General features: G+C 50.6%; 1 protein-coding gene across 1 annotated transcript in view; it reads left to right on the top strand.

Annotated features, from left to right (window-relative positions):
- LOC115528716 (MLX interacting protein) overlaps positions 1-19,262 on the top strand; it is a 61,627-nt gene that overhangs the window by 29,882 nt on the left and 12,483 nt on the right. Inside the window, exons 2-7 of the mRNA XM_030337005.1 lie at positions 13,383-13,489; positions 14,206-14,291; positions 16,985-17,074; positions 17,470-17,511; positions 17,849-18,020; positions 18,758-18,847. Coding sequence (XP_030192865.1) covers positions 13,383-13,489; positions 14,206-14,291; positions 16,985-17,074; positions 17,470-17,511; positions 17,849-18,020; positions 18,758-18,847 — 587 coding nt within the window. The remainder of the gene's footprint in view (positions 1-13,382; positions 13,490-14,205; positions 14,292-16,984; positions 17,075-17,469; positions 17,512-17,848; positions 18,021-18,757; positions 18,848-19,262) is intronic.

Below are 19,262 nucleotides of genomic sequence, written 5' to 3' on the forward strand. Positions count from 1 at the left end.
TTTAAGATTTTATTTAAATTCCACTTAGTTAAAATACAGTGTAATAATAATTTCAGGTATACAGTATAGTGATTCAACACTTCACACAACACCTGGTGCTCATCACAAGTGCCCTCCTTAATCTCCATCACATCAGCTATTTCCCCCATCCCTCCACCCACCGTGTTTGTGCTTTTTAAAATCCTCCTCCAAAAAAAAAAGGCAGAGATGTGTGGTTGTGGTCAGGGTGTTACAGATCCTTCTATTCATTCTTTTGCTAAACAGTAGCTGGTGTTTCCCCAACACAACCCTACTGTGGGTGCCTCTCATTTATAGTCTTTGGGGCCAATGTCTCCCTTTCTGGGAACGGGTACAATCCTAGACCCATAGAACTGGCAGGAAGTTGGGATTAGCTAATTAAGTTCTGTCTCATCACAAAAAGGAAAAGTGAGCCCAGAGAGAAGAACTGACTTGGGCGGAGATGGCGTCCCACCTAAAGGCACACTGTTTAGAACTCAGACCGCAGTGCTGGGTTCTGACTCCTGGTTTTGTTTAATTTGTAACATACTGTTCCTTTTCATCTAGCTGTGGTCTCTAAAATGAAGCCGACCTGGAAAAAGCTCTAATCGTTAATTTACACAGCTGTGTTACCTGCTTTTACACTGGGGGAGGAGGGAGGTGGAATGGGGGACCAACAGACCGAGAACGTGTGGACAGTAACGCATCTATGAGCGCCTGGAGCTCCCGCAAGGGAGAGCGTGATACAGACTGAAACACGGAGGACCCCTTGTGCGTCGGGCCCAGTCTGGAGCCCAGAGGAGCGCGGAGTGCAGGATGAGTGGGGCAAGGCCAGGGACCAGGGACTGTGGTAGTCCAGAGTGGGGCTCTATGGGCAGGAGGGACACTCTGGAGGTCGTTCGGCACATACTCAAGGGCCTGTTGCATGGTGGCACCGTGTGGGGAGAGGTATTGGTGAACAGAATGGATACGGCTACCCCCTCCCAGAAAGTACACTCTGGTTGTGGAGACAGACAGTTGGCACACACGTCAGGTAGTGGCAGATCGTGGTGGGCATGGGGAGTTGGGAGAGGACATAGCTAATAATTTACACTGAGAGCGGTCTGGGAGGGCTCCTGCCGGGGGCCAGTGTCCTCAAGATGAAGGAGTCAGATGGGTGATGAAGAGCTTGTTTGCGCCAGGTGTGTGCAGCTGGGGGCCTCCACCATGGTGAGCGCTTAGGGACTCTGTTCTACCCTATGAGCCATGGGAACCCGTGCGGGCCTTTCAGGAGGGGAGAGGTGTGAGCAGACACCGTTGGTGAGGTCATCCTGGCGTGTGGGTAGGGGGGAGGCAAGGGAGAGCGTGTGGGGTGTGGAGGGTTCAGGACAAGCCCCTCGGCCGCGAGGAGGAGGAAGAGCTTGCAAAGTGGGGAGCAGAGTAGGCTGGGCAGCGGTGAGGGCGTGGGGCGGGATGGGGGGCAGATGTTGTAGGAAGCTCTGTCAGGGAAGGTCTGAAAGTGACTGATCTGATAGCGCAGAGGCTGTCCGCGTCCCCGGCACGAGCAGTTTTGTGGGCTTATTGAGGCAGAAGCCAGGATCTGTCAGTGTCCACTCTCCATCCTTCCACTTTCACCCTCACCCTATAGAAATAGCACCTCCCAGCTCCCTCTCCACCTTGCCTCCGTACCGCTCGGTGCTCCTGACATAGCACACACGTGGCGCCTGTCTTTCCCCGGAGAATATAAGCTCCATGGGGCCAGGGACATCGTTTTGTTTGCTGCTCTATCATTAGCGGCTAGAACAGTGTCAAATAAGCGGATCAGGATAGTTTCATGAAGAAAGTGGTGTCTCAGCCAGATTAATCTGGGAACAGTGTTCATGCTGTATAGCCCACGTGCAACCTGAAAAGGTTCTAATTCTTTTCATCAATTCATTTCTTTTGTTAAGCACCATTTTACACAGCATTATAATAGGTGCTGTGTAGATTTAACTACTGGCTCCAGCTTCTGCCCCAGAAAAGTGAGGATTTGATAGATGCCCCCATACCTACTTAACCCTACTGTCACTACGACCCCAGTTATTGTCAAGGTCGAGGTATGGGGTTTCAAATTCAATAGAGAGCAGATTCCATGGGTTTTCTTTAATTGTCAAACTGACTTAGGAAAGGAGCCAATGCTTTTAAAGACTATTTATAGGTCTTGGCTACCTGGAGGGTGTTACCTTATCCTTTGAAATGCATCAGACAGCTTCAGATTTCGGTGCCTTTTAAGTGGGTTAGATAGCTGGCAGTGCCTTGAAAATGACTAATAATGGTCATAACAATAATAATAGTAACAGATTTATTTCTTGCCAGTCTTCATAGGAACTCAGAAACATCTGTGCATCTCTTTCTCTTACATTTGTGGTAGACAGTTTCTATCTAGAGTCCTGACTGCAGGTATGTACTCTGGCTGGAGACGTTTGTTAATTTACTTCCTCTGTAAGCCAGATGTCTGTAAGGGGGTGGAGTTTTTCATACTTTACATAAAAATCTTAACCTCGGTGAATGTTGGAACCTACTAATTACCTTTCTGCGTAGGTGGATAAAAGTGCTAGGAAACGGCAGGATTCTTTGAGGGTAGTTATTCCTGGTGCTGATACGGTAGAAGCTTCTGACTTGTGTCTGTGGCTTAGCCACTTTGATCAAGGTGAGGGCGGCCGTTACCATCGTAGCTGCGGGGTTGAGGGGTGGGTGGCTAGGTCGAATGCAGTAAAATGTGGACGGTGTTTGTATTTGGGTGTGTGACTATGTGACTTGCCGATTCTAGCTTTCTAAATTGTCTTTTTACATTGTTTTAAAATGTTAGTAGAAGTATATGGTTAGAAATGTGAAGGACACAGATGGAGTAAATTATAGAATACTAGACGGCTTCAGATGTCTCTGACATTTTAAGTAGGGTAAGTGGCTTGAATAAGTGGAGAAACATACACTGATCTGGGATGGAGATGACCCAACTGGAATGGTCAGCCCTGCCCGCGTTAATTTATTAAGCACGACTCTAATAAAAATACCAGAAGAGCTGTCTTTTGAGATTTGACAATGTGATCGTAACATTGGAACGTGGAAGAGCAAATAGGCAAGGATTCTAACAGTAAAACAAAAATGATGGAGACCAACGTTACCTAGATAGCATATTACAAATTTATAGTTACTAGATCAGTGTGATACTAGCACAGGATTGGACATGAATCAGTGACACAAGGCCCTAGAACAGACCCTGGTGTATATTATAATTTAAGATCTGTTAATGGAAATCTCATAAATTAGTTGGGGAAGGTGAAGCAATCAGATAGCTGTTTGGAATTTATTTTGGTGAGCTCTGTAAAGAAGTAAACTGATTCTTTTCCCCAGAAGAATCAGAGTTGAATGTAAAAAGTGAAACCATTAAAAACATATGCACAAACACCAAAAGAAATAGTGTGTTCAGAAATAGCCCCAAATACGTATGTGGGAATGAGGTGTATGATGAAAATGGCATTAAAAAAATTTTTTTTTTTAGAGCGAGAGAGCAGGAGTGTGCACATGAGCAGGGGAGGAGTAGAGGGAGAGAGAGTCCCAAGCAGACTCCACACTCAGTGTGGATCCCGACATGGGTCTCAAATTCACGAACCAGGAGATCGTGACCTGAGCTGAAATCAAGAGTCAGATGCTTAAGCATCTGAGCCACCCAGGTGCCCCTGAAGAGGGCATTTTAATCCAACAGGGAGGAGCGCCTGGGTGGCTCAGTCAGTTAAGCGTCTGACTTGGGCTCAGGTCATGATCTCACAGTTCGTGAGTTCGAGCCCTGTGTCGGGCTCTGTGCTGACAGCTCAGAGCCTAAAGTCTGCTTCAGATTCTGTCTCCCTGTCTCTCTGCCCCTTCCCGGCTTGCGTGTGCATGCTCTCTGTCTCTCAAAAATAAACAAACATTAAGAATATATATAAAACTATATTGACACAATAAGATGTCTATAACATAAATGATAAATGAATTATAAAACAGTATTATCCAACATTTAAATATTACGTTTATTCATATATATGAAAATATGTGTATTACAAGGACTTAAGGGTCAACTACAAAGTTGGGGATAATAGTTCACAAGACTGCCCTCACTTCTCACACCAATTATAAGTTGGAGGAGTTCCCGGAAACCATCTTCAGGTTGAATAATTCTATAGAAGGACTCCCAGAACTCACTGAAAACCGTTCCACTCTTCATTACAGTGTATTACAGGGAAAAGCTTCTAATTGAGTTATCCAAGGGAAGGAAGGGGTGCACAGGGCAGAGTCGAAGAGGTGTTCAAAGGTGGTGCCCTTGGTTGTCCTCTTCTGGTGGCGTGACCTCCTTCCCACCACAGTGTGTGACAGTGCACGCAGAGCGCTGCCAGTCAGGGAAGCTCACCTGAGTCGCTGGCGGTCGCAGTTTTACTTGATGACATTCTGCCTGTGTGGCCACTTTCTGGTCTCCAGCCCCTCCTGGAGATCTAGCTGATGCCTTTAGTTATCAGTTCCTCTGGAGATTGCAACTGATTTGGTCCAGAGCGCTAGAGTGAATCAGATTGTGTGAGATTCTCCTCTGACCAACGCCCCCAGGCAAACAAAGACACTACTATCAGGCAGGACATTCCAGGGGCGTAGAGGTCACTTCCTAGGAGCTTGAGGGCAAAGGCCAGACTTCTCTTTGGATAGGTTATTTCTTCACTACACAATATTATCACCAAAATTTAGACGACAGTTATTTCTAGGTGGTGGAATTGCAGGTGACTTTGCTTTTGTTTTGTACTGTTTTGTATTGTTTGAATTTTCTTTGAGTGTGGGTGTATAATTCATTTTAAAATCAGTAAGACTAAAAAAGCTAAAAAAGAGATTAAAGGAAACAATCTCTGGATGGGGTAGACAGGCAGGCAGGGAAGCTAAAAGAAATTTTAAAGGAAGACCGGTAGATAGGACTACACAAATGGATAACCTACTTATTTGAAGATATGCTATATAAAGAAGTAAAACTCCAAAACTTAAGGTAAACATTTGCGGAAACATCACAAATCAATGTTATGGTGTTACCAACATAAAATAGCAAGGGAAAGACGATGGACATTTTAACGGATAGCGAAAACGGAGTAAGATTTGTAGTCTCGGTAACACTGATATGCCAGTCAGTTTCCCGGTGGTGAGATTGTGTCCCAGCCGCAGAGGATGCCGCCCCTGGGGAAAGCTGGGTGAAGTATCCAGAGGACTCTTTGTGCTAGTTTTTGTAACTTCCTGTGAGTCTATAATTATTTCAAAATAAAAAGTTTTTTAAAAGATGAAGGGCACAGACAGCTCCTACCATATAAGAGACACATGGCTAATGCACAGATTTTTTTTTAAGTATTAAAGTTTATTAACAAATGGTGCAAATTGAAGTGATACACCACTTTTTCTTGTTCTAAGTCTGGCCCTGTACCTGGTCCAGAGGAATCAGAACACCCTGGGATCTGGATCTAAATTTAGTCTCTTGGCAAATAAACATATGAATCTGGCTTTAAATTTTTTAAAAATGTTTTAACATTTATTTATCTTTGAGAGACGGAGCATGAGTGGGGGAGGGACAGAGAGAGAAGGAGACACCAAATCCAAAGCAGGCTCTAGGCTCTGAGCTGCCAGCACAAAGTCCACCGTGGGGCTCAAACCCACAAACCGTGAAATCACGACCTGAGCCGAAGTCAGATGCTCAACTGACTGAGCCACCAGGTGCCCCATGAATCTGGCTTTAAGTGATGCCCTGCCCAGCATCCCTGCTCCTGCCTGAAAGTCCAGTTATGGCTACAATCTGACGGGCAACAACAGGTTTAAAAACCCAGCAACATGGCCCGGAACCGACTGCTGTTCAGCAACGTGCCCCAGCATTGGCTGCTACTTCCTCTGCCCTTTCGTGCCTGCCTGTAATCCTCCCTGTGAGGTGGACACCGTCACCATTTTAGAGAAGGTGGAGCTTGGACAGCTCACGTGACTTGCCCAGAAGTGGAAACTACTCTCCTTGCCCTGTTGGCTTGGAAATGGTATAAGCTCGGCGGTGTGTGTCCCCTGGTGGAAGGCCAGGGCACAGGAGGGAGTGCTCCCAACAAGGACACAGGTCACCAGCATTTACAGACGGGGTGAAGAAGTCACCACTGCAGCTACTCTGATTTTGCCTGGTTTCACCTCCTTCAACTGGCTTTAATTTTTGATGGTCAATGAAATGATTACTCCCTGCTTTTTTACACAAAACCAATACAAGCCCTCACAAGGGTGTGACCACAAGCATGTCATACATGAGGGCAGATGCACCCGTATACACAGTGTGCTCTCTCTCACAACCACACACACACCTCACACACCACATACGCCAGCATACACACACACACACACACACACACACACACACACACTCCCTCACCTTGTCAGTAGGACAAGACCTGAGACAAGGACCTCAGGAGTCCATATTCCTGCTTTCCCTCCGTTGCCCTCAGAGTCCACTTCTCCAACAGGACTTTCTTTGAATGTAAAAAATAAAATAGACACCAAGCGAGCCACGAGGAGGATGAATTGCTGGTGTAGGAGAGAGGACCCATGTTTAGGCGTGAGAGCAGGGCCTGGCAACCTCACTGAGCTGCCTTTGGGAGGAGGCTCTGCTTGGGCCAGAGGCCCAGGGCGGAGGCCCGCAGTTGGGTGAGTCCGTTAGACACAATGCCCTCCTCCTGCGGTGCCTGTCGCTGTGCCTGCTCCCCACGCCTTGGCTCCTCAATGAACCTTTGTCTGTCGGGAGCCTGTTAGTTTTGGCTCCTGGCGGCCTGTGGAACCAGGCCCAGATCCTAGGAAAGCCAATAGAGACCGCTCTTTTGAAGAAAAAGAGTCAGAGTCCTGGAAGAGAGACCAGTCTGAGCATTGCGCATCTACTCACTCATTAAAGAAACCACTTAATGAGCATTATCCTCATACTTGAGTCTAGTTCACAAAATTGACTTGCACCAAATCTTCTATCTGCTCATGTGATTAATTGCCTTCCCTGATTAACTAGAAACCCTATAAGTCTTTCACTGTACCTGGTGTCTTTGCCTTATTTATTTTGAAAAAAAAAAAAGTAATAATAAATATATATATATATATATATATATTCTTGTATTTAAGCAGTATAAACTAGTAAACAGTGAAAATGAGGTTGCCAACTGAACCCGTTAATTCTCCAGTTGAGCTCTCTAAAGGGAAATCTCTGTTTCACTGTTACCTGTTTCTTGTGTGTCTTTCTGAGATTGACAGTCTGTCTCCTTCTCCCCCCTCCCCCATCCCGTGTGTCTTGTGCACATATGTCTCTGTTATAAAAACACATGGTCGCCACGCTGTCCATCTTGCACCTTAGTTTTCTTCTCACTTAATACAGCTTGTAGACCTTGCCTGTCAATCAGCGCATAAAATGTGGGCTTTTTTTTTTTTTTTAAGTGCCCCATAGTGTCCCTCTGTGTGCATATAGCAGTCGCTAAAGCAGTTCCCTTTGATGAATGTGTAGGTCGTTTCCAGCCTTTTTCTGCCACATCAGCACTGCTGTTTGATGTCTTTCCGTGTGTGTCCTTGTACACATGTGCACTTGAGTCTGCAGAATCCATTCCTGACGGTGGACTTGTGGGCCAAAGTGGTGTGCATTGAAAGTGTCAATAGACAGTTGTCCGCTTGCCCCCCGGCAAAGTTCACGTTGTTTTTGCCCATCGTTGTGTCCACAGCGCCAGCTGAACGATCAGACCCCTCTCCCCTGCCAGAGTGCTGAACTGTTTGGGAAGTAAAGCAGTTGGTCCACAGCAGCACTAGTCACGACAGCCGAAAGGTGAAACAGCAAACAAAGGGGGTCTGTCCATCCAGCAGAGTAGGATTCGGCCGTGGAAAAGAATGAAACACTAGCACGTGGTACAACGCGGATGACCCTTGAAACCAGGGTGCTTAGGGAAGGAAGCCACACACAATGGCCACAGAAAGTAGATGAGTGGTTGCCAGGGCAAGGGGAGGAGGACATGGGGAGTGACTGCTCCACGGGTACAGGGTTTCCTTTTGGGGCGATGAAAACCGTTCCGAAACTAGGTGGCAGTAATGGGTGCACAGCATTGGGGATGTGCTTAATGCTACTGAATTGTACGCTGTAATCAAATGGTTAAAATGGTCAATTTTATGCTAGATGTGCTTTACCGCAATAAAAAAGTCAGTAGATAGCAGCCAGAATATTACTTTTATTGTTGATCGAGCTGAGTGTATGGCTTACAAGTGAGCCCCAGACTGCCTTTCCAGGTGGTCCTGGGCCTAGGACAGGCCCCAGCCCCGGCCTGGGCTCTGTAGGAGCAGAGCAGGATGAATGGCAGCTTGCTCCCAAGAGGAGAGGAGGGGAGGGGCCTGGACCACCCACTCCAGTTCCTCGTTTTCCGCTCACTGCGCTCACTGCCGACACACACACACACACACGTCACGCAGCCGGGTGGGAGTGAGGGGGAGGCAGGCCTAGTGCCGTTTTGCTAGTGAGCATCCAGGAAGCATTTCTAGGAATGGCAAAGAAGTGTTGGCCCCGCAACAAGCAAGTACGGTTCAGTGAACAAACGCATGGGCCCCACTCCTCTTCTGGGGCCTGTAGTGACAGGCCCTGGAGCCCTCTGCCTGCTTTCTTTTGGAGAGAATGGTCCACCTGGGCGTTAGAAGTTAATCCTACCTGGGATGGACAGAATCCAAAAATCCCCTCCTGGTCCCGTCCACCCCCGTTCTTTATTTCAGCTCCTATTTGTGCAAAGCTTCCATTCCAAAGTGGTCTCTTACCAGCCCGCTGAAGAATTCAGGGTTTGCTAGTCCATCCAACAGCAGTTTTGAGGGAGACCTTTGTTGTGCTCTGAATTTCCTGTTCCGGGTCGTGAACCTGTCTTCTAGGAGAGTGGCCCGCGGCAGGGCCATATGAAGATTTTTCATTACGGGAAGAAAGGGTTAGTACTCATTTAGCGGCTCCATGTTTACAAGCGCCTCCCATGCACCAGGCACGGTGCTGGAATGAGTCAGCCGTAGACCTTGGCCTTCTCTTAGTTTGGGGAGAATCTGGGGTCACTGTTCCAACAGGGAGGCCCACGGGGCATGTAGGAGGGCAGTTTGGGGAGGTTAGGCCAGAAAAGGGCTTTGGTAAACATAGAAGCTGTGTTCTCAGAAATCTTTGTAATGTGTTTCTGGTTACACTTTAAAAGGAGGAATGTGGCATAATCCTGAGTTAGACCAAGAAGTACCCCCGTCAGCCATGTCTGGAAGAGGAGTTAAGCTGGGGCAGGGTTGGGGGGACCAGAAGCCCGACTACAGATGCTTTGGGGGCTACTGTTGTAGGGAGCTCTTCAGGGAGCTGCAAGTTCCTGTTTACAAGTGTTTAGAGCAGCCTTTCCTTGTATGTCCCCCAGGAAATGAGACTTTGGGTACCCCCCATGGAAAGAGTCCCAGGTTTGGTCTGTGGACGTCTGCATAAGGAATGTCTCCTCTTCTCCCCTTGAAGATTGGCAGGGACCTCAGAGCACCAAAGGCAGTGAGGAGATTTACAGAAATTATGCCCGTATTTTCCTAAAAACGTGTCTATGGAATCCTTTTTTCTCTGTAGTACCTTGATGCATAGAACCGTGCGTGTTCCTTCTTAAGATCTTGTCTTGAAATTTGTGTGGGCAAGGAGCGGTCAGTCACCGTGAAAACCATCCTTGCAGCTCTTTCACTGTCTCTGCGTCTGGCGGTGGTTTAAGTTTTGGTTTTGGACTCACTTCTTTGTGTTGGTTGAGCACCACCTGTTGACTGTTGAGATATTACAGAAATCTGGGATGCTGTGATACCAGTTGTGTATTCTGACCTCCTGTATATTTGTGCTGAAGTTTGGCCAAATTTGACATAAACGTCAAGGAAAAGTGAAGCATTTCAGCAAGCGAGGAGGAAGAAGAAGAGAACCCCAGACTGCCCCCGTCGGATTTGGTTTCTAGCCTGTAGGGTTTGAGCTCTCTCTGTATCATCATACCTCTTCATTGTAAGTGATTGAAGTTGTCAGCATGATCTGGCCTCTTTGAGAAGATGGTCTTATGCACATGTCAGTCATTTTCTGTTTTCTTCTTCTTTTTTTTAATGTTTATTTATTTTTGGGAGCGAGAGAGCACGCACGCGCGCATGTGTGCAGTGGGGGAGGGGCAGAGAGAGAGGGAGACACTCTCATGGGCTCAAACTCATGAACCGCGAGATCGGACGCTCAACCGACTGAGACACCCAGGCGCCCGTGAGTCATGGGTATTTTCTTTAATTTTTTAAAAACATTTTTAATGCTTATTTGTTTTTGAGAGAGAGCGTGCGTGCGCAGTGGGGAGGGGCAGAGAGAGGGGGAGACACAGAATCCGAAGCAGGCTCTGGGCCCTGAGCTGTCAGCACAGAGCCTGACGTGGGGCTCGAGCTCACAAGCTGTGAGATCATGACCTGAGCCAAAGTCGGACGCTCAACCGACTGAGCCACCCAGGCGCCCCTCAGTCACTTTTTCTTCACAAAGCAGGGGTAAGGGTCTGTTTGTATTTAAGCCAATGGTTTTGTGGGGTTTTTTTTTTTTAAGTTTATTTATTTTTGAGAGAGAGAGCAAGAGCGAGCAGGGGAAGGGCAGAGAGAGGGAGAGAGAGAATCCCAAGCAGGCTCAGCTCTGTCAGCACAGAGCCTGTCGGGGGGCTGGAACTCACTAACCGTGAGATCAGGACGTGAGGTGAGATCAGAATTGAGTCGATGCTTAAGCATGGATGCAGCCACCCAGGCGCCCCACCCAGTGGTTAGTTCTTAACAGACACGGCAGGACACCAGAGGTTGTTCTCTTCTCTGGGGTCCTTCCTCATTTGCATTGTAACCCTTCTGGGCTTCTGTCCTCAGCAGCCCTCTGTGCAGGTGGCCTTTGAATCCTGGGCTTCGGTAAGAGGAAGCTGTCAGTTATAGAAAAAGTGGGTTTTTTTCCCCTTAAGGAAATTTAAAAAAAGAGGGAGTTTTCTAATTGTTTTTTTCCCCCTGGAACCACCTGCCTGGCTAGATACTAAGTTGCTGAAAGATCTTGCAGAGGAGGGGAGGGAAGGTTGGTTTGCCAAGGGGAGGGACCTAATCTACTCTGCTCCCCAGCCCGGTTTAAAGCACCCTGCACGCCTCCCCCGGCGCTCTGCCTCGTCCTGGATCTCCCGACCAGGCGTGTTCTGGCTCACGTCAAGGCTGTCACAGGCAGGGGCCACTCGCCACCTTGTGGTTTAGCCCAAGTTTCCTGAGCCTCCAGGCCTTGGCTGAGATGTCACCGCCTTCAGAAAGCGTCTTCTGACTGCTCTGACTGGGTTGGTTATAAGGCTGTGTGCTACCCCAGCCCTCTGTCCTTCTTTGTGACCCTCAGCACCTTGTATGCTCCCCAGGGTCGGGGCCTCATTTCCCCATCTGCCCCTTTCCTCCGCTCGTAGCACTCGCCCTTCTCGAATGAGGGAATGAGACCCAGTTCCTGCCTTCAAAGCGCTTGGACAGGGCTGACCTCTGCCCAGGTCTTTGTTCACTGGTATCGAGGGTGGGCCCACGGGTGTCACTTTTTTCCTCCTGTGGGGAAGGAAGAGCCACGTGACAGTGGTGGCAAACACGAAAGAAAGAACTTTTCAAGTCAGGGGGTGTTAAGACTCGGGCTTTTCAGAAGTAACTTGGAGATGGCTATTAATAACATATTTTGCTTTAGGCTTACCAGTTATATGTGTCTAAGTGTATATGTGTACATACATACGCACCGTCACTTAATCCTTATGCACATACTCTGGAGGAGATGGTATCATCCTGAGTTATTACTATCCAGCTGTCAGACAGGTTACCCAACTGCAAAAGCTGCCCGGTGCACGTGTGATGCAGCCGAGGCTCCAGCCCTGGCCACTGGCCCTGAGTGCAAGTGGACCACTCGGAGCTGGGTTAGGAGTGCCTTTGGACTGGGGACAGGCAGCAAGGAGGGTGTGTGACAGGTTTGAAGCCTCTAACCCTTTGAGCTGAGGCTGCTGCTGTCCGTCCCTCCGATTCTTACGAGGGCGTCCTGTGATGTTTTCTCTCTGCGGATCGTAGCCTTCTGGCCTGTGTGATCTGAAGCCTGGCTCCCTGGGGTGAGTGGGGGAGGCTTGAGGTCTTTGCCAGGCGCATAGCCAGGGGCTTTGCTTTATAAGCCAGGTTCTCGGGTTCCGGTAAGTCTTCCTGTTTGGGTGCCGTCTCTGGAGATAACTGTTGTTCTTCCTCACAAGGTCTTTCTGAGTTGGGTCAGCAGAAGAGGCAGGGCTGTGGCTCACAGGTAGAACGCCCTGATCCCCCTTGGATGTGGACCGAAGATGGCGCCTTGCACGCCTCATGCCCTCTGAAAAAGGGAAACCCTGTGTCGGCCACCCAGAGGTGGCTTCTATCTTAGCACTTGGAAAACTCAACTCTCCGAGAAGGCTGTGCCAGGTGGTGCGCCTCGCCTGCTGTTAGCTTGGTGTGTGGGGCTCTTTAACTCATCCGGCGAACAGTTACTACCTGAGCCCCTGCTGTATGCCAGGTTCTCCGCTGGGTGCTCAGGGTGATGACATCTCACGGGCTGCGTGGAGGTGTGGGTGTAGACATTGCTTTGTGGAGGGTAGCTCGGTGCTGGCTTTGAGTCTGAATGGTGCTCAGGGAGCCCTGAAGGGGTCAGCAGCAGCCTGGGGGAGGCCAGATGGTATTGGAGCAGCGTGTTAAAGGACGAGCAGGTGGCAGAAGGAGCTCCATGAAGAGTGAAGACCGTGTGCGCACAGGCCTGGAGGCAGGAGAGGGCCCCACAGGCTCTAAGGCCAGTGGGACACTTGTGTGCCTGTATTGTAAGTGCCTCCTGGGGACTGGTGGCAAAGGAGACGGACCAGGTTAAAGGAGCTTGGCTTTCATTCAGTCGCCAGCAGATTTCCTTCTTTCTTTTTTCGCCCCAGCCTTATTGGGTTGTAATCGACATACAACATTGCACAAGTTTCAGAAGATGCACAACGTGATGGTTTGCTATATTGAAAAATCAAAAGACTCTTAATTTTTTATTATGAAAAATTTAAAAGACCTGTGAAAGCCAGCAGCCTAGGGCAGTCACCACATACCCATCCTCCCACTGCAAACTTCGCAGCCGCAGCCAGCCCTTCCTCCCCTGCGAGCCGCGGGCACCATGCCGCCACACACACCTCCCCTTCCCTGCTGCTGGTCCCTTTGAAGAAATCCCGGAGTGACGTGTGTATTCTCTCAAGCCTAGCCTGTGGCTTGTGATAGATTACTCTAGGTCTGGAGTGCTCGGGTGGCACTTTGTGATTTTGTTTCATTTTCAGAGGAACCACTAAGTTTCCCTTCTTGGTCTTGCCTTTCAGTGGGAAGTTGGTGTCTCCAAAGTGGAAGAATTTCAAGGGCCTGAAGCTCCAGTGGAGAGACAAGATACGGCTCAATAATGCCATCTGGCGGGCGTGGTACATGCAGTGTGAGTGCTACTTGGCCTTCCGGCAGGAGGGGACCGCGGGGGCCCCAACGTTCTAGCACCTGGAAGCCTGTGCACCTCGGGTCCCCAGAGCCCACTTTCCAGACATTGTGCCTCAAAAGGAAGCCTCTCCTGGGCAGTCTGCAGCAATAGGAAAACCAAGCCGGATCCTAATGAACTGGATACTTCTCGGCCATCAGGCACGGGGGGCCAGTCATGTGGTCATGTAGTTGCCTATAATCTGCAGGAGACAGACGTGTTAGCCAGTTGCTCACAGCATCATGTGCCCACTGTTAGGTTAGGCGCTTGGGCCCAGTGTTGTAAAGGCAGAGGAGGAAGGAGGGGTTAGTTCTTTTCAGGGGAGTCAAGGAGGGCGTAGCAGAGAGCGACATTCAAAGAGTCAGGGAACAGTTCCTATTTTCAAAGAAGATGCAAACCCAGGCCTCGTTCTGTTTCTAGCTGGCTTTCGTGCAGGTAGATCCTGTGGCCTCTGTAGGAGATCCGCGTGCTGGGGGCATGCTTGGGTTAGGCTGGCATTTCTCTTGATAAGCCAGACTGCCTACCTTACCTATGAGTTACAGATTCTTTTCCTTTATTCTCTGAAATCTCATTTTCGAGGGAAGGAGGGCCGCACCTTGAGGGGCACGTGGACAGAGCGGGCAGGGGTTCCTTCAGGGGTCTTGGTCATAGCAATGATGTCTCCTCGTTTCTCTGCCCAGATTTGGAGAAGCGCAAGAATCCCGTGTGCCACTTCGTCACTCCACTAGATGGCTCTGTTGAAGTGGATGAGCATCGCAGGCCAGAGGTACTTGGCCCTGGACCATTAGTAGCTGGAAAGGATCCTCCCTCATCAGGAGGAAGCAGCTCTCCCAGGGCTGGGAATAGGGGGTGGATTCTGCAGCGGGGGTTCAGGGAAAAGGTCTAGCCTTGCTGCCCTGGCCGCCATGGTGTCCTCGCAAGGACGAGGATGTGACAGCCCACGGGACTCCCCTCTTCTCTGGCTGGGCTGACCTGAGGACTAAGGGGTTCTCTCCCTGGGACTTACCCTCAATGTTGGCATTTCTCTGGACGTCAGCAGGGAGGGATTTGGTCTCCTTACAAGACAGATTATCTTCAACAAAGAATGATCTCAAGGGACGCCTGGGTGGCTCAGCCGGTCGAGCGTCTCTTCTTTTTTTATAAAAAAAAATGTTGATGTTTATTTTTGAGAGAGAGAGTCAAGCGGGAAAGGGTCAGAGAGAGGGAGACACAGAATCTGAAGCAGGCTCCAGGCTCCGAGCTGTCAGCACAGAGCCCAGCACAGGGCTTGAATCCACAAACTGTGAGATCATGACCTGAGCCAAAGTCGGACATTAACCCACTGAGCCACCCAGGCACCCCAAGTGTCTGACTCTTGATTTCAGTTCAGGTCGTGATCTCAGGGTCATGGGATCGAGCCCCATATCAGGCTCCACACTGAGTGTAGAGCCTGCTTGGGATTTCTCTCTCTCTCTCTCTCTCTCTCCCTCTCTCCCTCTCTCTCCCTCTCTCTCCCTCTCTCTCCCTCTCTCTCCCTCTCTCTCCCTCCCTTCCCCCCTTCCCCCCTCTATCCCTCTCCCCAGCTTTTATGCGTGCATGCGTGCTTTCTCTCTCAAAAAATAAAATCCTTAAAAAAAATGACTTCAAGATCTTTATATGCTGAGATAGGAAGATACTGAAGAAATAGTAAATGAAAAAAAAAGTTGCACAACTGTATTTTAGTAACTTTATGTTAAATTTTTTAAAGTGTGTATCTAGAGGTGCCTGGGTGGCTCAATTAAGTGTCTGACTTTGGCTCAGGTCATGATCTCACACTTTATGGGTTTGAGCCCATGTTGGGCTCTGTGCTGACAGCTCAGAGCCTGGAGCCTGCTTCGGATTCTATGCCTCCCTCACTCTCTCTGCCCCACCCATGCTCGTGGGCACACACGTGCACTCTCTCAAAAATAAACTTTAATTTTTTTTAATAAAAAAGAAGTGTATGTGATTGTGGGTGTGTAGGAAAAGTCTAGAAGGATCTACAGAAATCCTTTATTGGTGGGTACTTCTGGGAAGGAGGATTACAGTGAGGCAGGTACCCTTTACACCCTTCTGCATTGTTTCAGTGCTATCCAAGCACGTCTCACTGTTTGGATGGAATGGGAAAAATTAGAAAGTAACCCAATGAAAGACCCTTTTGAGCTGTGGGGTGTGTCTGATATTAGAAAATATTAAGGAATATCATTTTGTTGGGTTTGGTGATAATACTGTATTATCCACTGTGAAGATTCTTCACTGTCAGACCCACAGTGAAGTATTTTTGGGTGAAATTAAATGGGTCTTAACGATACCTGGGACTCGCTTTAATATACTCCAGCCGTAAACAAAAAGCAATCTGAAAGTGAGGCCGGCTCTCTGAGGCAGTCATGATTTCTTTGTTGCCAGAGCGCTTCAGGGATATCTTGGAAGGGGCTCCCGTGCATGATGGGAAGGTTGAAGTAGCTACTCTTGGAGTCACTTTCCACCTAAAACTTCTGTGATTGGCCGTTTGTTTTCACCCTTCGAAAATGTGGCAGGGTCTCCTGGATCAGGCATTCACTGCTACCCCTGGCTCTCTCTGTAGGGCTCTTCCAGCACCAGGGCGGAGGGCCCTCTCCCTCTCCCTCTTCCTCTCCCTCTGCCTCTCCGTCTCCCTCTCCCTCTCCGCCTCTCCCTCTGCCTCTCCGTCTCCCTCTCCCTCTCTGCCTCTCCCTCTCCCTCTCCCTCTCCCTTTCTGCCTCTGCCTCTCCCTCTTCCTCTCCCTCTGCCTCTCTGTCTCCCTCTCCCTCTCCGCCTCTCCCTCTGCCTCTCCCTCTCCCTCTCCCTCTGCCTCTCCGCCTCTCCCTCTCCCTCTCCGCCTCTCCCTCTGCCTCTCCGTCTCCCTCTCCCTCTCCGCCTCTCCCTCTCCCTCTCCCTTTCTGCCTCTGCCTCTCCCTCTCCCTCTCCCTTTCTGCCTCTGCCTCTCCCTCTCCCTCTCCCTCTCCCCCTCCCCCCCCCTCTCTCCCTCTCCCTCTCTCCCTCTCCCTCTCTCCCTCTCCCTCTCCCTCTCCCTCTCCCTCTCCGCCCCTCCCTCTCCGCCTCTGCCTCTGCCTCTGCCTCTCCCTCTCCCTCTCCCCCTCTCCCTCTCTCCGTCTCCCCCCTCCCCCCCATCTCTCTCCCTCTCCCCTGCCCAAGCACTCTCTCTGACCCATGCTCCAATCCGGACCCTTAGGAACCATGCTGCCGAAGCTGCCCTTGGTCATCTGAGGTCGTGAAATAAAAGCACGTCCTTAGGTAGAGGCTGGTCGTAGCACTGGAGAGGCGGACACGTCGGCGAATGAGGTTGTAGGCGCGTGGCAGGGCCCTCTGAGCCGCGCTGCCCGGGGCTGACTTCCGGTGTCAGACACATCTCTGTCTTCAGGCTGAGTTCTGCCGGTCAGCCTGGATGCCCCTCTTTTGACCATGACCTGCCTCTCTTCACAGGCCATCACCACAGAAGGGAAGTACTGGAAGAGCCGCATTGAGATCGTGATCCGGGAATATCACAAGTGGAGAACCTACTTCAAGAAAAGGGTACCCGGCTTGGGCTCCGAGAAGAGCATGTGCAGGAAGCCCCCGTAGAGGAGGGAAGGACCGAAGGCCTGTATCCAGACGCTGGCCCCCGAGGTCGTGGCTCCATTGCTGCTCCCGTGGCAGCCAGTGTTCTAGCCCAGCCCGAGCGGTGGACCTGCTTCGGTCGTGTTACCTGTGCTCTCAGTTTCTCCCGCTGCGAACCGGGGCTGTTTATTCCACAGACGCTGGTTGGGAATCTCGTCTCTGCCCAGCGTGGGCCTGGCGACGGCGGAGAGCAAGACCCCTCACAGGCCTCCCAGGGAGAAGAGGCCCGGATGGTTCTGGGAGGAGAGACCGAGGGCCTCATCCCCTCCCAGGCCCCTGAGTGAAGCTCTTTTCTCCTCTTTTCTCCGCAGCTGCAGCAGCACAAGGATGAGGACCTCTCCAGCCTGGCCCGGGTGAGTGCACGGTGGGGCTGGGAGGACCCGCAGAGGAACCCTCCTCTGACGGGAAGCGGCAATGATGTGGGCGGCCCCACGGGGAAGCCCGCAGCCGAAGGTGGTAGGGACACAGGCTGTCCCCGCAGCTCCAAGGGGGCCACCCCCCTTCTCACACAGAGGACATGCAGGCTAAGGAAACAGGCCAGTTCTCCCTGCTCACCCACCGCTTCATCTCTTAGAGCAGCCCTTGCCGCTCCGTAAACTAGGGTAGCGCCTCCCTGCGTGATGGGATTGGGAGTTCTGAGTTCACCAGTCCCCTGGGACTTGTCCTTCCTTCCCCTTCTGTTGGCGGTAGGATGATGACATGCTTTATTGGCACAAACGTGGGGACGGATGGAAGACCCCGGTGCCCATGGAGGAGGACCCACTGCTGGACACAGACATGCTCATGTCAGAATTCAGCGACACCCTCTTCTCCACACTTTCCTCTCACCAGCCGGTGGCCTGGCCCAACCCCCGGGAAATAGGTAACCCACCTCTGGATCCTTGGCTTCCAACACGCAGCTGGTGTCCTTCTCTGCCAGCCCCCCCCCCCCCCCCCCCCGCCCCGGGGCCCCCAGGGCAGGATTTGCCTCAAGGCCATCTCTTAGCTGCAGGGCACCACTTATTTAGGGCAGGCTGCCAGAAAGATTGGCCAGTGTCACTGGCATCTGAGGGTCACATGAACTGAGAGCGTGGGGACTGCAAATGGGCCTTCCTGGGCAGCTGTCATGCCTGTGGTGCCACTGTGAGAAGACGGTGGGGATTTGGTCTGAATCAGTTTGCCATTTCTGATACTGTCCCCTGAGCGGAGGATCTGTGCCTAGGCCGAGTGACAGGGCCTCTGACTCACTGTGAAGAAAATCAGGTATTCCTGGGCATGACCTTTTACCTGGCAGCATTCAGGCATCCAGTTACCCTTCAGGGAAGAGCCCACAGACCAGCAGTTAGAACCAGGGATCTCTGCATAGCTGTTCTTGCGTTTGTTGGGATAGTCACTTCACTCTTCTTATAAAAACTCACTTTCTTTCCTGCCTTCTGAAGGGGGAGAATAGCCATGAACTCACAAGAAGGTAGAAATTCCAGCCATCTCCCTGCACTTCTCCTTGGAAGAATCTGGAGTGTGAACAGGGCCAGGAGGACCCGTTCCAGGCCTTTTATGTGTTCCTGCAACATTGCCTGAGAAGGCAGAATGATGCCTCTGTCTCCTTTCTGATTCTTGCAGCACATCTGGGGAATGCCGACATGATCCAGCCGGGGCTCATCCCCCTGCAGCCCAACCTGGACTTCATGGACACATTTGAACCTTTTCAGGGTGAGGACTCGGGGCAGGCAGAGAGCATGGCTGCTGGGATCTCCTTTTGCCCAGGACAGAGCACACTGGTGCTTCCCCTTCGTGGAGGGGACTGTTAGAATGGGCAGAGGGGAAGACTTGGAATTTTTCCAGAACTACCTTTTTTTTGGTAGTAGTTGCAAGGTCTGGGAAGCTTTTCTGTCACACGGTTCTCTCTCAAGGGAATCGCCATTCTCATTCCTGCGGTCTCAGATCCTCAGGTTTGCCCAGAACCGTAAGCAGTTCTCCCTCTAGGCAGCAGAGGGCGCTGGCAACACAGCCGCCTCCCAGCAGTGTCCTGCAGTTAGAACTGGGCTCGTAAGAGCCCACGAAACACCAGGCCTGGGAGTATTTCAGAGCCCACACTAGTTGCCAGCATGAGCGGTTCCAATCAGAG

Source organism: Lynx canadensis, chromosome D3, assembly GCF_007474595.2.
Source record: "Lynx canadensis isolate LIC74 chromosome D3, mLynCan4.pri.v2, whole genome shotgun sequence".
Lineage (NCBI taxonomy): Eukaryota > Metazoa > Chordata > Mammalia > Carnivora > Felidae > Lynx > Lynx canadensis.